This window comes from Osmerus eperlanus, chromosome 17, assembly GCF_963692335.1.
Source record: "Osmerus eperlanus chromosome 17, fOsmEpe2.1, whole genome shotgun sequence".
Taxonomy (NCBI): Eukaryota; Metazoa; Chordata; class Actinopteri; order Osmeriformes; family Osmeridae; genus Osmerus; species Osmerus eperlanus.
Genome location: NC_085034.1, coordinates 5,910,770 through 5,926,299, shown reverse-complemented (window position 1 = coordinate 5,926,299; position 15,530 = coordinate 5,910,770). Strand labels below are relative to the sequence as shown.

The window sequence follows — 15,530 nt, the reverse complement described above, 5'->3', positions numbered from 1 at the left end:
ATTGCATAATTAGTACAACTTTATGTAATATTTTGTGACGCATTTTGGGGGAAAACAGATTCACATGTTAATCCAAACATCAAATTCTTTATTTTTAAATGCTAGCCTTCATATGAATTCTGTGTAGTATTTGAAAGATGTAAGCCTAATTGTCTTGCTCTCTAACTTAGTTGGGGTCATTTATCTTCGTAATTAACTGTTGAAGATTGTTTGCTGTTTTTATTGATTTACAAATGAAGACTTTATACAAAATTACTAAATGAAATAAAAGCAAACGTAGAATTAATTTATATTTCAATCAAAATCTTCCACAACTATTTTTGGAGACGCTACATGCGCACTCGAACATGCGGCAAAACTTGCGCGGCATCTCATACCCTTCTTCATGTGCTCATCCGGGTACTTCTCAGATGTTGTCATGTTTTTGTTTTTTTTCCAAGATGAGACATCTTTCCTACTACATAAATGTAACATGTTCTCCGGTCAAATTAGGTAGTTTGCACCCCAACACAATTCAACACAATCGAACAGGTACATATATATCATAATAAAGCGGACAGCTGTGTTAAATGTCTTTAAAAAAAACTCGAGAGTGTTATCAAGAGGACACGAGGAAGATCCACACTACAGAAACGTGACAGCGGAGGAACTACGTAAATAGAAATATGGGCCAATTGCAATGCTGTCTTCGAAGTGCGCACATAGTGGGTGGGATTATTGAAGAGGTGCGGTGAGGGTTACAATGCATACATGCGAGTGTCGATCATGCAACATAGGCTATAGACGATTCCAATTCTAAAACGGAATCTACGATTTTTTTTAAACGTGGATTTAACTGCAGTGATGTTTTGTATTTGTCAACAGGACCAAGATAACTAATAGTCTGTAGGTTATATTTACATAACCACTTTTTTCCTTGACTGAAAGGAGCCACAAAACAACTATTACCTTAACAGCGCGTGCAAGCGGTGCTTTATTTGAGAGTACCGGTATGTGGTTATATATTTGTTTTGCACATGTTGATATAGTATAGTGCAGTTTTAACCTTTGATAATTTTATGAATAATTTTATCATTCAGAAAACAAGTTATACAACAAGCAACTATGGCGATTGTTTCCCAGCGAGCAAGGTCCTAAAGCTAGTCGAGTATCGCTTTGCAGTGCAGGAGAACGTGAGCTGTCTCTTGGCCAAATGGTTCAGCAGTCGCCAGTTTCCACATTTTTTGAAATAATGGAAAATGTTGTATTAGAGCAAGGTTGATAAGTGCATTTTCTGGTGATCTTTGGATTAGACTACATTAATTTGAGTTAGATTTGCGTCCTTGAGTTTTGTTTTGTTTACATTAATTCGACGCCCAAAAGAACATCGCCACAAGTATCGGGAAAAGACTTGACTAAAAAGACACTTGCAACTTAAAAGGACTCGTCCAGTTGAGTGATGGTCGTTAATACCATCCACTGGTTCAGGAAGGGCTTGAGGCTTCACGACAATCCCTCGCTTAAGAAGTCTATCCAGGGAGCGGACACAGTCCGCTGCGTGTACATCCTAGACCCTTGGTTTGCAGGATCGTCCAACGTTGGAATCAGCAGGTGGAGGTAAGAGTAAGACAGTTTGGCGTGCATTGATTCTACTTGACTTGTTGTTTTCTGTGTGTAAGATAATTATTTTAGTATGAAACATGTTATGTTTAGAGTGTGCGTGTCCCTTCCCTAGGCCTAAAGCGTACTTGATGGCTGAATAATAATAAAACAATACAGTACCCTTTCAAAATGTTTTGTATTTCATCTAACCTTTTAAGGAGTGAGTTATTTTTCCAAAACGGAAGCTAGCTAGTTTTAGTTAGCTTCCGTTACCTAGCAACCTAGCATAATACTCGTAGCAATGCTACTACCTGCTAGTGTTACTTGTTAGCCTCCTAATTGTAAATTTTGAAGCCATACTATAGCATTTGTCATATAGTTTTTGTCTATCGGAAAATAGTCGGTTGGAATGTTCAGAATCACATATGTGTGACGCTACTCCTTAACGGGTTAAATTAAAGTAAAGGCTTAAGTATTTAACTGTGTCAGCTGAACGGCAGAGTGCAGTAAATCAAGATTTGACCTAGTTTCATGCAATGGTTGTGTATTGAGATCGTACATGAATCAGTTCTATTTGACTGAGGTCTGCGTGCATGTGTCTGTGAAATTGTGATTCAGCAATAGAGGCAATAACACAATTAAGCATGCCATACATCTGATATACTTTGGTATTCATAGAATTGTTCCCAGCTGGTCACACATTGCTCTACCCATATGTCAATGTTTGGGATTTCGAAATGGTACAGTCCATTCAACTTTCAACTTCAAACTACTATTCAGACTATTATGGCCAAACCAGCAATCCTTTCATTGAAGTTGCCATCTACTTTGCCTCCACAAAAGTGCCTCCAGAAAATCCCAACTAGTTTTAATTCTGAAGTCTCCAAAATGATATGGATAGCAACATCTAAATCCAGCATATTGGTTAAACAGCCTGGACACAGGTCTTTTATGTCATGTTTTGTATTAACCCTTGTGCTGCCTTCGGGTCACATGACCCAAAGGTTCATAACGAACCATCGTTGTGTTTACCCAGTTTTACCCAATACAAAAACAAATAAAAATAATTTTCTTTTAACCTTTGCAATGTGGGGGGTCTGCAACAGCCCAACGGTTAAAAGAAAATGCTTCACTTTGTTTTTGTATGAGGTAAATTTGTCGCAATACGACGGTGGGTCACACGGCTGATGGGTCAGAATGACCCGAAGATAACACAAGGGTTAAGGAGATCCAGTGCTCCCAGATCCACCCCCAAGGGGCCAGGTGGATTACTTCCTGGTGATATATAATGTTGTCAGTAGACTTGAATTGTAGTTTCTATCCTGCAGTGGTTGGTACACTAACCCAGCAGCCTCCATGTTACTTCTGCCAGTTATGTAACAGCAGCCTGGAGTGACTCCTCAGCGCTCACACGCTGAGCTTCAACGTGAACCGTTGTTCACACATTTCTGTCTCTTCACCTCTCACTCTCTCTCTCTCTCTCTCTCTCTCTCTCTCTCTCTCTCTCTCTCTCTCTCTCTCTCTCTCTCTCTCTCTCTCTCTCTCTCTCGTGCTCTCTCTCCATCTCATCCCATCTGTCTGTGTATGCCCCTTGGCTCCTACAGACTTGAGTTCTGCTTGCATACACCAACACAGATGGATCTCTGGGCATGGAGTAGCGATGAAGTGGATTTAGAAGAGGCATGTGCCAAACATGAATATGAACAAATTATGCAACAGTGTGTGAAATCTCAAGTATAGATGAGACATTCACGCTTTATCATCACCAAAGCAAACCTGAGTTGGTGTTTGTTTAGGAATAGTTAGATGTACATCTACAGTTTGGTTTACACTCTAAGACTGTACCATATTAAACCTTTTCACTTCTTACCATCTGGGTCATGCTTTGTCTTAACATAAGCCTCACATAGTATAGCATAAAGAGATTGAGCCTAATTAAATGTTAGAGATCAGGGGTCAATAAACCTCCCTCCAAAGTTGGTCAGTGTGTCAGTACATATACACACACACATACAATTATCTTCATGTCACCTTGATTTACTCCCAACCCCCCAGTTGCTTATCTAACAGATACCCAAGATCCTTAAGTTCCACTCCAACACTGCCCTCTTATATCACTTTGAAAAATATCCGAGTCATGTGCTCCTTGGTTTTGGTTCAATTGCAGCAGATTGCACTGGCAGTGCCTGCCCATAAGATATAACGAGGTTCTGAGCCAGACATTGTATTTATCCCCTTAAATGAATTGTTTACATTAGATGGGGATTAAACCAGGGATCCTGGGATCTCTCAATCTGCCTACCAATCCCATGCCTGTATCTGATGTTACCCTGATCCAACCCAGTCACACCCTGTCACTCTATGTGGGTCAGTTGGTCTGGGTCTGGATTTGGACTGCCAGCCCTACTCCCAGGCTGAGAGAGGGCACCTGCTAGTGGGGACTGACCCAGTTATGGCCTGGGAGGTTCCCCCATGAGCTCAAATGGGATTTGCACCCTGGGGTCAGGTTCTTGGTAATTGCCCACATTGCCAGGCATCTGAGGCGTGGGACTTTCTCTGAGAGACGCTGTCAGTCACAGCGAGTGGAAGAATAATGACTGGGGCCAAGAGAGACATCCACATTATGTATCATTTGACACTATTCAAAATGAGCTGGACCATTCAGTTCCCCGTTTGGAATAATTCCTAGAAACAGTGCGGATGTTTAAATGCAGTCAACCTTAATGAATATCATTAACCATTGGGCTAACACACAGGTGTGTCAAACATTGGAAAGTCTCACTTCACTGCTGTCAATATTGTTAAATATCCATCATATTTGTCTGTTGCTTTGTTCAGAAATGGATGCCTCAACCCTCATTGATTTCTCTCTGAGGGATTTTCCATAACATCATGTGGTTTTGGCAAACCTAATGCGGGATACATAGAACGAGGGCATATGATTGGATATACTGAGCTGTCACTCTGACGAGTTCTAGGAAGCGCAGGATGCTCCTGCCCACTCTGGCTGGTATCTATAGCAACAACAGAACAGGATGCACACTATTACTGCAGCTCTGCTACAGGTGTGCATTTGTGTGTGGGTGTTTGTCTTGTCTTGGTGCTTACGACTAGTCTTAAAGCTGCAGTTGATTCTGAAATCTTTATGGAGACAGGAACAGTCTTTTTCATTAACATGAAATCCGGTTCCAACCATCTTTTTGTTAGAAGACGGGGATTAAACGGTTTGCAGTTCATCCCATTGTGACGTCATAACTACGTTGCCTGTCAGGTTGACTGGCCGTCGAACTGGAAGCCTGTCACACATTGTCACCACTAAAAGGAATAAGTCCCTGTTCATTGTGCTTTGGTTGTCACTCACTCACTGACCTGTGTTTCCATTGTCATTGACGAGACCAAGAGAAATTGACGAGTTATTGTTTTTCACTGGACACAAGATTGACAGACCCACTATCAGTGCTCCTACATCGTAGGACGAGGAGGATGTCCTCAGGGGGAGCTTAGGCTGTGTTCACTGAATCAACTGCACATTACATTTTTAATAGGGAAAAGGGGGGGGGGGGGATAATTAGAAGTGCGTAGTTCTCACAGTATTTTGGTGGTTAGATCAAGGAACTTGTATTTCCTTAGGCACAGTGCATGGAATCTAACCTAATTGAGTGAAAGGGGCAGAGCCTCTTGTTCCATTTAGATTAATGCCCTGTCATTTCTGGTATCCATTGAAGATTTAATTTTTTTATAACAAATTTAAAAAATGAACGACTTATATATAATAGATCAACGTAGCAGTCGTTATGCAGCACACATGTATGCATTACACAGTCACATGTGATTATGCATGCTGGTCTTGGAAGACAGAAATAGATGCTTGGGGGTTATATTACATGGATTGGAGACCTGAGTGGTTCCTTTCATGATCGTTGAATAAAACCATGTGTAATGCCGTATGATTCCCTCTTAGTTTTACCGTTGTTCATGTAATGATTATATAAACAGCACAGGGACCTAAGTTTAATGTTATTCATTGGATTAATTTTGAATATACCTTAAGGCTTTTCATCCTATTAGACCACGTGAAACATTGCCCAAACATGACTGAAGTTGAAGGAACCTTTTTTGGCTCTTTCATTACCTAGGGGGTAGTTAGTATGTATAGAAAATATATTCCCGGCTTTTTTGTTGCTTGGCAGATTTGCTATTTAACGATATGAATTACTTGAACAAAAGTGTCATGTATTTTGTCTGTAATAATCACAGTGAATATATGGGAGTTGGAAAAATAAAATGACATCTTCTAACAACTTTTCATGTACTTCTGGAAAAATACCTGTAGTTATTGCAGTTACTCGGTGTGCATGAGACCAATATTTACTCTCAACAAAACCGTAGTATCCTTGCGCCCTCTGCAGGCCTATGTTCTGTAACTGTGAACATGCCTGCTTCTTTGACCTCATCCATGAATCTAGGTGTCTCTAGGCGTCATGGCGGGAACAGGGTTTCAGGGTCAGGACTGTGTCAAAGGAACCCATCTCAAACCTCTATCTTGCCACGTTCTGTGTGATATTCGGACTAAATTATATTAAGAGTCATATGCCACACAATGCAATGCAAAAATCACAACATTTATTTGTGAATTTTATTTTTTAGAGACTTAACTGATTCATAGAACAAAAGGATTCAAAACCCCTGCAAGATTCCCTACACCAATAACAGGACAGTGATAGAGATCAAGATAATCTTGAAGCAGCAGGTTGTATTTGTTTTAAAAATCCTAAAAATAGAAATAGTCTTAATCTTATGTAAACACGTCAACTTGATTCAGAAGTGGAATCCAGCTAACATAAACACATGGGCTTATAGAGTGATGCACACGCACCACTATGAACTTGAGTGAGTCCAGTTGTTTCATTTTACTCTGAGCACTAAAAGTACTATAATCTCGTATTTCTATACCCAGGTATTTGCTGCCCCCTAGTGCTTGAAGTTCATACCGTAGTGCCACTTTACAAGACTGGCCTGGGAGAACCAGAGCCATAGAGAGAATGTATAGAGAGAATACTTCTGTGGTTCTGACGAAAACATTCCATTTACTTGAGTGTGACCCTTAACCGTAGTCTAACTATACAAGTACACTATTACAATATGTAACATAATAGGCTACAATACCTTCATGATCTGTCCATACAGTGACTATTCTTAGCACGCCTGCTCTTACAGTTCTGTGCCCTTACTTTGCCCTCCTCCTGGGATGGAAAGGACAGGCATCTGGGAGCAATTAAACTGCCTTTACTGACTGGATACCATGCAGAAGAGGTCTCCTAGAACACATAAGCCCTAACAGACGGATGAATGGTTTGGTAGTTATCTCTAGAGCATTATTAATGTATTTTCGTCTTCGGAGATAGGACTTAAATCTCATTGGTGTGAGGTTTTTCCATTCATAATTAAAGTGTATGACCTTCTCAACAGCACAATCAGAGGTGGTTAAGATTCCTGGCATACCCCTGATGGTTAGGCTGCATTTATATTTAATATTAGCCTAATATCTCTCTCAATCTGTCAACCTCAGGTTTCTACTGCAATGTTTGGAAGATCTGGATGCCAGCCTCCGAAAGCTCAACTCTCGTCTGTTTGTCATTCGAGGACAGCCCACTGATGTCTTCCCACGACTCTTCAAGGTATACTATGAGTTTTGATCAATCGGACCACAGTAACACACAACAAGTACATTGAAGGTCAAAACAATTATCGGGAATGACCTACCGATATGTCTCCCTAAGTTAAAAAAGACTTTGCTTGTACGTATTCAACTCCATCATACTAAATATTTGTCAGTAAATCTCAATGAATTGATTTTACTATGCATTATTGTGTATTAACAAAGTTTCATGGTTTGTTTTTGAACCTCTCACAGGAGTGGAAGATTTGTCGTCTGTCGTATGAGTACGACTCCGAGCCTTTTGGGAAGGAGAGAGATGCGGCCATCAAAAAGCTGGCCAGCGAGGCTGAGGTGGAGGTCACAGTCTGCATCTCCCACACACTCTACGACCTGGACAAGTGAGTGGCGACACACACTTGCACATGCACACACACGTGCACACATACCCACACAGATAGACAAACAAAAATACACATACAAACATCACACACACATGAACAAGCACCACATGCACACAACATACACCACACACACAGAGACACACTCTCTCTAAGCCCACCTCCATCTCTCTCTCTCTCTCTCTCTCTCTCTCTCTCTCTCTCTCTCTCTCTCTCGCTCTCGCTCTCGCTCTCTCTAGGATCATAGAGTTGAATGGAGGCCAGTCCCCCCTCACGTACAAGCGTTTCCAGACTCTGATCAGCAGGATGGATGCTGTGGAGATGCCAGCAGAGGCCATCACTGCTGAGGTGATGGGGAAGTGCACGACGCCGCTCTCTGACGACCACGACGACAAGTTTGGAGTCCCGTCCTTGGAGGAGCTAGGTATGTCTGGCAATACCGAGGGAGGTTATAAGAATACCAGTAGTAGTGTAGGATGATTGGAAATATAAGTTCAAGGGTGGCTTATTATAAATTCAAAGTCAATTTACTTTATTAATCTCTGAGGAAATTCAAGATATTTAGACCCCTTCTTGACCAGAAAGATATTTTCACTTGACAATTCAGTTCAGTTGTTGGCATAATCTGAGTTTACGAAACAGGTGGGCGTATGCTTACATACATGTGCTTGTATAGGCTTCGACACGGAGGGTCTGTCCTCTGCTGTGTGGCCTGGAGGAGAGACTGAGGCCCTTACCAGACTGGAGAGGCACCTGGAGAGGAAGGTGAGTGACGCACTCACACCCACACCCACACACTCCCCCATCCACACACAGTATGAAACCTTTAAAAACATCCGCCTATTCATTGTTGCCAGTATACCGTTGTACATGTTTACGGAACAGTTACGTAACACTCAGTCGCTTTTGATTGGTGTTCACGGATCCCCGCAATGTGTCCTTTAAAGAAACTCTGAAATGTGGAAAAGTAACTGTGATAAGAGATCCCTCCTGCAGGAACATTCTTTCATCAACATTAACACAGCAGACTCCCTCTCTGTCCTCATGCTCTCCTACCGAAACGCCAATTCACCTCCTAAGACTCACGTGTTTCCATGTAATGTTCCAATCTCTCCTGGAAAACATTGGTTATATAAGTCCTGAAAGGGGAACAAGGTGTAACACTACACATTAAAACTGTACCATTTCTGTCTATAAGATACAAAATAATATAGTGAACTTATTGTGTCAACCAGTTTTCCTAAAATGGCTGACCTTAATCAAAGTTGCTTTTTCGACTAAAATGAACCCTAACGAGAGTTTTGGAAGCCAGGCCACAATGTATTTACTACATGTTCTGATGTTGCTGTTCATCTCATACTTATGTGCTGCTTTCAGGCATGGGTGGCCAACTTTGAGCGGCCAAGAATGAACGCCAACTCCTTACTGGCGAGTCCGACAGGCCTCAGCCCCTACCTGCGCTTTGGCTGCCTCTCCTGTCGGCTCTTCTACTTCAAACTCACAGATCTCTACAGGAAGGTACGTACAGGCCTTAGACAGCATTCGTTATCCTGTCTTCAACGACAAATAATTTTGTTCACAGTCCGTTACATATCTATAAAGTGTAAAAGGCATCAGGAAATTTACTTTTTTTATAATAGTCAGACTTCTGTTGCTTGATTGGTGACAAGATATGATAGATATGAATTTGACTTCTAGCAAGCTGCAAAAAACAAACATGTGCTAACTGAGATGACGGCCTAATGATAAACGCTCTTCCTCCCAGGTGAAGAAGAACAGCACCCCGCCCCTCTCCCTGTACGGTCAGCTGCTGTGGCGGGAGTTCTTCTACACGGCCGCCACCAACAACCCCCGCTTCGACAAGATGGAGGGCAACCCCATATGCGTCCAGATCCCCTGGGACCGCAACCCCGAGGCTCTGGCCAAGTGGGCGGAGGGCCGGACGGGCTTCCCCTGGATCGACGCCATCATGACCCAGCTGAGGCAGGAGGGCTGGATCCACCACCTGGCCCGGCACGCTGTGGCCTGCTTCCTGACCCGTGGAGACCTGTGGATCAGCTGGGAGGAGGGCATGAAGGTACAGGGAGCCACACAGCTCACCATGCACAAGAAACAATCGACTAATATTAATAATAATTAACGATAGTATAGTATTAAACAATTGGATATACTATTATTAATAATTGTATTACCCTGTGTCCATATAATGTTGTAAGGTTCCTCAAGGCCTACGTACTAAGCTGTGTGTGTGTGTAGGTGTTTGAGGAGCTTCTGTTGGATGCAGACTGGAGCGTGAACTCTGGCAGCTGGATGTGGCTCTCCTGCAGCTCCTTCTTCCAGCAGTTCTTCCACTGCTACTGCCCCGTGGGCTTCGGCCGGCGCACTGACCCCAACGGAGACTACATCAGGTGACCACACCGTCCGCTTTCACGGGGTATGTTTGCTATTTTTGCTGTGTTCATGTTCTAACTGACAGAGGATTGTGTTCCCCTCAGACGCTACCTGCCCATACTCAGAGGATTCCCAGCCAAGTACATCTACGACCCGTGGAACGCACCGGAGAGTGTGCAGAAAGCGGCCAAGTGTGTGATCGGGGTGCACTACCCCAAGCCCATGGTGAACCACGCCGAGGCCAGCCGCCTCAACATAGAGAGGATGAAACAGATCTACCAGCAGCTGTCCTGCTACAGAGGCCTGGGTAAGGAGGAGGAGAGGAGATGAGGAGAGGAGAGAACGGCATGTTAGCACAGTGTCATTTCTGTTCTCGCTACATGTATGTATTCAGTAATACATGTATAACTTCATATTTGACTGGAACAGAAAGTAATATAATTGAAGTGTCACATACTATGTCAAGCGCTTTACTGACTGTAATGTCTTTGTTTCCAGGCCTGCTGGCTACGGTCCCGTCTAACGGTAACGGCGAGGCGTCCTCGGGCATGATGGGGTTCTCCTCTCGAGACGACACACATGAGGCCACCGTTCAATCTGGTGAGTACCTCCCCCCCGCCCCACAACCCCCTACCTTCCCTATATCATATTAATGCATAAATATACAGCACATGCATACATGTATACATACATATGTACTTGTTTTGTACCTCAGTTAAGACATACAGTAATATCAAGGCAGAGATAAGACTTAAGCGTGAAAGTGTTACATTGTTGTTCATCTGCTGTTAGCTTTAACCTGTTACTATTCTGCAGTTTCCATCTGCTGCTGTTATTCCTCCACATTCAATGCTATCGGAAACGTACCCGCGACTCCCCGATCAAAGCAGAGATTTGACGTTTGCTTGTTCCTCCAGGATACCAGATGCAAGTTCAGTCCCATGGAGACTGGCACAGCGGGGCCACGGTGTTCTCCCAGGGCGAAGCTCACAGCAGCGTCCACACACAGCATCAAGGTGAGCCCTTACACCCTGCTGTGTCATCTAATAATTTGAATAATAGATCTTCCCCACGCTCATCTCCTCAGAACTGTCTCCAATTACACAAACTCTCGGCCACCTGTCCCACATCACACTCTAGGACAACATACTCACTCTGAGAATCTGTTCATCGGCATTTGGTCCAGTCTACCACATACAGCACACGTCCATCCCCTCATCCCTGGTGCTTGCTCCTTGACAGGTTTTGCTGGAAGCAGCAGTAGCATGGTGTTCTATGGCCAGGGCACCCAGCACATGGCAGGCCCAGCAGTGCTGCAAGGTGAGGCCCGGTTTACCACTGCTCCATCAGTTTCTACTATACAGACTATACTATACAGAGTTATGTCATAATTGGAGATGTAAAAACACCCCTCACATTAGATACATACAAACACACAAACACACACACACACACACATACCACAGTTAAAACATCTTAGGATCAAGGCAGAGATGAGAGACAAGCACAAAACTCTGTTTCTTATATACTAGTGTAATAATTGGACCAATACGCTGTTCCTATTGGTCCAGAATACGTTCTCAAAAGTTAATAATACTGTTTATATACCTCCCGAATGTTCGCAGAGGTAAATAAACGGTTTTATGGACCTAGCAACAAGCGGTTGCCTTGGAGATGTAGCCATTGACCTTAACAACGTAGCATCTGCTCGGCAACAAAGTAGCCTAAGTTGCCTAAAAAAAAAACTAAAACAACCAAATATGGTTTCTGCACAGGTCCGCAAACGCCCCGCAATCGCTTCGCGTTTTAAAAAAGTATCTGAAGCAGACAGAAGACGAATTGATGTTGTTGATATGTTGCCTTGAAAGTGTAGTGACGTCACCAGTGCAAGTGCAGCTGATTGCTCTGACAACATGGCGTCTGCTCCAGATTCGACCTGTTTGATTTGTGATCTTCCCACGTATTGTTGTAGTATATAAGAAACCAAATGTTTACTCCTCGACAGGTCAGCAAACGCTTTGTCGCCTCGATTTGTTAAAACGTTTGTTAACCGAGACCGTAGGTCGAGGTTTACAAAGGCGTTTGCAGACCTGTCGAGGAGTAAACATTTGCTGTTTGTGTCCTTCCATCTGCTGTAGCTGTGTCCTAACCGTCACTATTCTGTAGTTGACATCTGCTGTTCCTCTTCCTGTCCCAGGGCACGGGTTGCACAGCACTCTGACCAGTGGTAAACGCCACAGCGAGGACTCTGGCTGCGGCACCGGCTCCAAGGTCCAGAGACAGAGCGCCCAGTAGAGAGGTGAGAACATAATTACAGATACCTCCACCAACGAGTCCGTTGCTCTTGCTGTTATGCTAAGAGAGGTACATTAAACTTGTGTATTTAAATGTTTGTTTTTATGAGGTTGAACTTAACAATCACAACACTCATAGTGGCCTAGTACGCCCTCTGCTTTGCAATGCAAACTTGTTCTGCAAGGTGTTAATCAAGATATGTGGTTTGATACCAGTTAACATTCCGAGGAAAGGTGTGTAAAATGCTTTACCTGTAATTTACTCTTACTCTTGAAACTCTTACTCTCATTTCACAGGGGTGTGTTCCGACTTTCAACCCCTAGTGACTGGTAACAGCTGGAGGACACAAAATGGACTATGAGACAGACAACAGACTTTCTGTATACCTGTTTAAACCCGTAACAGAATGGAACTCACGCCTCCAGAAAGAGCACAGTATCCCATCTTCAAGCAAACACACGTTTGTCAATGCTTGGGACTGTATGTTATCACACAGACTTACAAACTCTACAATATTTCAGCGGTGTTCCGGCACTGTGACTGAATAAACCTACTGTACATTATCAACAGCGTTGGGATGTTACTGTTTTTCTGGGACAAAATCTTTGTGTACATAATGAATTTGATGATTTCTGCTCACATGCAACCTGTATATTTGATATTGTGTTTCTTTCTTATGTAGTCATAGACCCATTGATATATTTTTGATATAAAGAATCATTGTGGACTGATTTCTGTTGTGTAAGCGTGTAAGCATTTATAGACTGTCTAGATGGTGACATTTTTAGAAAGCTCTCTTCAGCCTATTCTTTCCCTGTTGGTGTTGTTCCTTCAACCTCGCTCTCCCTCTCTTGCTTTTCATAATATCTGCTGCTCACACATCATCTGTCACTTCTCTCTTGTTTCTAAATCCTGTCTCATATTTATTCTGGAGTCAAATCCTGTGCCCATATTTCTGGTCATGAAGGGCCGGTGAAAGGTAAACCCTTGGTCTGTTTTCTCTTCTGTGTAATCACCATTGTACCAGAGAATCTTGCTTCACGTAAAAAATTGTTGTTCTTTCACAATGTGCTTGTTTAATAAAAAAATATGTGAATATACATATGACTCGAGTTTTATCTAAAATAAATTGTCACTTCCTATAATCCTATGAATATGCATCTACTAAGTCAGTGCCAAGATTATTTTTATTCAGGTTGAACAACTTTTAAAACACTTCCTCCAGAACACCAGAAATAGTTTTAATTCTAGCAGACTTGCATGTTGACAACGACACAGACACACTTTTTTTATTTTAACTTTTGTTATTTTGGGAGTTTCAACTATGAAGTTGATTTGGATGATTCTGATGTGCATAAGTCTTTTAATATCAGCAGCAGAAAGCGGTAAGCTGTCCATTCAACTAATATTGCATTTTTCATCTTAAATTACTGTAAACTCCTCTTGTGATTAATCCTAAATATTGTATTTCACATTCAGAAGTACACACTTTGGAGTACTTATCGGTAATGTATTCAAAGCCTGGAAACCAATCCCAATACCAGCAAGTGATCATGTTTGACGGGATTTCTATCTCTCACTGTGAGACTGCAAATTCTGGTGAAAAGCTCAGACGACGCTTCGAAGACAATCAACCATCTTTCAACATGAAATTGCAAGAGAGCATCCAAGACTGTTCTAACGAAGTTTGGGACTTTAGGAACTCATTTGTGGAAATATCTCATTTAACCAACATAGGAGTGGGTGAGCTGTTTGAACTGTCTGTTTTAAATATTGTGTACAGTATTGCTGCGAGGTGGCAGGATAAGTCTAAAGCCAATGCTGGTTTAACTTTATGTTTACCCAAACACGTTTTATCTATTTTCTAAGAATTTCATTATATTACCTTTTATTTTTTTTATTATTATTTACCCTCTCCCAGATTTAATCCAGAGACAAAGTGGCTGCACCTACTCATCAGACCAAGAGTCCAACTCTACATTTGATAACTGGGCTGTCAATGGGACGGACTTTCTAACTTTCAATTCCAACTCTCGGACATGGAAATCAGAATCTCCACTGGCAGTCCCCGTAGAACGGAAATGGAATTCAGCAGATATTCATAAAAACAAACTAGTTTGGTTTCTGAAAGATGATTGTCCTTCTATACTTGTCCTTATTCTGAAGAGAAGGCAAGAAATGATTGCTACTAATACAGGTGTCTTATTTAATACATTTTTGAAAATGTCAAAACTTGATAAGAATCTTATGTTTAAATTTAACTGGATCATTTGTTCTTTGATTTTCTCCAGACATAACCATCTTTGGTAAACCACTTCCTCAAAATGACAGTGTCTCTCAGGTGTCATGTTACAAGCACTGACCTCTCAATACAGAAGGTCCATTTGACCAGAAATGGGTCTGTGATGGATCAGGTGAGAACCGTTGGACCCTTGCATTTAGGAAAAGGATTAATCCTGATAAGAGTGACTATGGAGCTCTTAAACGACAAATACATGAAGAAATGGAGCTACCACTGTGAAGTCCACACCCTTAAGAACACCCTTGAGAATCTCTGTTTTGTGGGGTGAAATGTTTAAAAAAAGACATGGTAGTGAATAAATTGGTATCCTTAGATCTCTATCCTTTTATGACCCTGAAAATGTTTCCTTCAAAAATGAAGATTGACTTTTCTTGGATTAATGTGGTTTCTTTACAGATGGTCTCACTCTTGATCATGGAGACATCAGTCCACCAGGAAACAATTTTTCAGAGTGGAAGGAGTTTACTTTAAAACTCATCGTATTCATCTGTGTTGTGATTCTGGCTCTGGTCTACTTTGTGGTTAAGCATGGTGAGAACATCTTATACAAATATGAATTCAGATTTCCGAGTTGGCAACTTTATTAAAACTATATAATCAACATTGATTTCTTTCCGATCCCTCTCCACAGTCATATTAAAAAAGCAAAGGATTGAAGCCGGGGTTCAACTTGAGTTGCACAAGTTGGCATTGACTGCAAATTACATACCACCTGAGCTCAAAGAGGTTTGTGCTTCTTTGATATATGGTTCTAACATACCGGAGGAACACAAGGATAATGAAAAGCATTTTGAGGAAACAATTGCACTAGAAGACAAAGAAAAGTATGATTTAGAATACTATGGGAAAAGACATGTGCGGAATGAAAGTCCTGGCAATGTGGAAACAGTCAGCTAGTACAGTC

The 15,530-nt window shown here is 42.0% G+C and overlaps 2 protein-coding genes across 2 annotated transcripts; both read left to right on the top strand.

Annotated features, from left to right (window-relative positions):
- Window positions 1-724: 724 nt before the first annotated feature.
- Window positions 725-13,424, top strand: cry1a (cryptochrome circadian regulator 1a). Its single transcript, XM_062482813.1, has 14 exons — window positions 725-1,596; window positions 7,151-7,259; window positions 7,496-7,638; window positions 7,878-8,062; window positions 8,315-8,403; window positions 9,016-9,156; window positions 9,404-9,715; window positions 9,895-10,046; window positions 10,134-10,336; window positions 10,528-10,629; window positions 10,947-11,045; window positions 11,272-11,349; window positions 12,227-12,328; window positions 12,621-13,424. The coding sequence occupies exons 1-13, from the start codon at window positions 1,439-1,441 to the stop codon at window positions 12,322-12,324; spliced, it is 1,869 nt and encodes a 622-aa protein (XP_062338797.1). The 5' UTR covers window positions 725-1,438; the 3' UTR covers window positions 12,325-12,328; window positions 12,621-13,424.
- A 171-nt stretch (window positions 13,425-13,595) lies between these two features.
- LOC134037871 (zinc-alpha-2-glycoprotein-like) lies at window positions 13,596-14,859 on the top strand. The gene is made up of 4 exons (XM_062483426.1): window positions 13,596-13,709; window positions 13,804-14,067; window positions 14,246-14,521; window positions 14,616-14,859. The coding sequence occupies exons 1-4, from the start codon at window positions 13,649-13,651 to the stop codon at window positions 14,684-14,686; spliced, it is 672 nt and encodes a 223-aa protein (XP_062339410.1). The 5' UTR covers window positions 13,596-13,648; the 3' UTR covers window positions 14,687-14,859.
- Window positions 14,860-15,530: the final 671 nt, after the last annotated feature.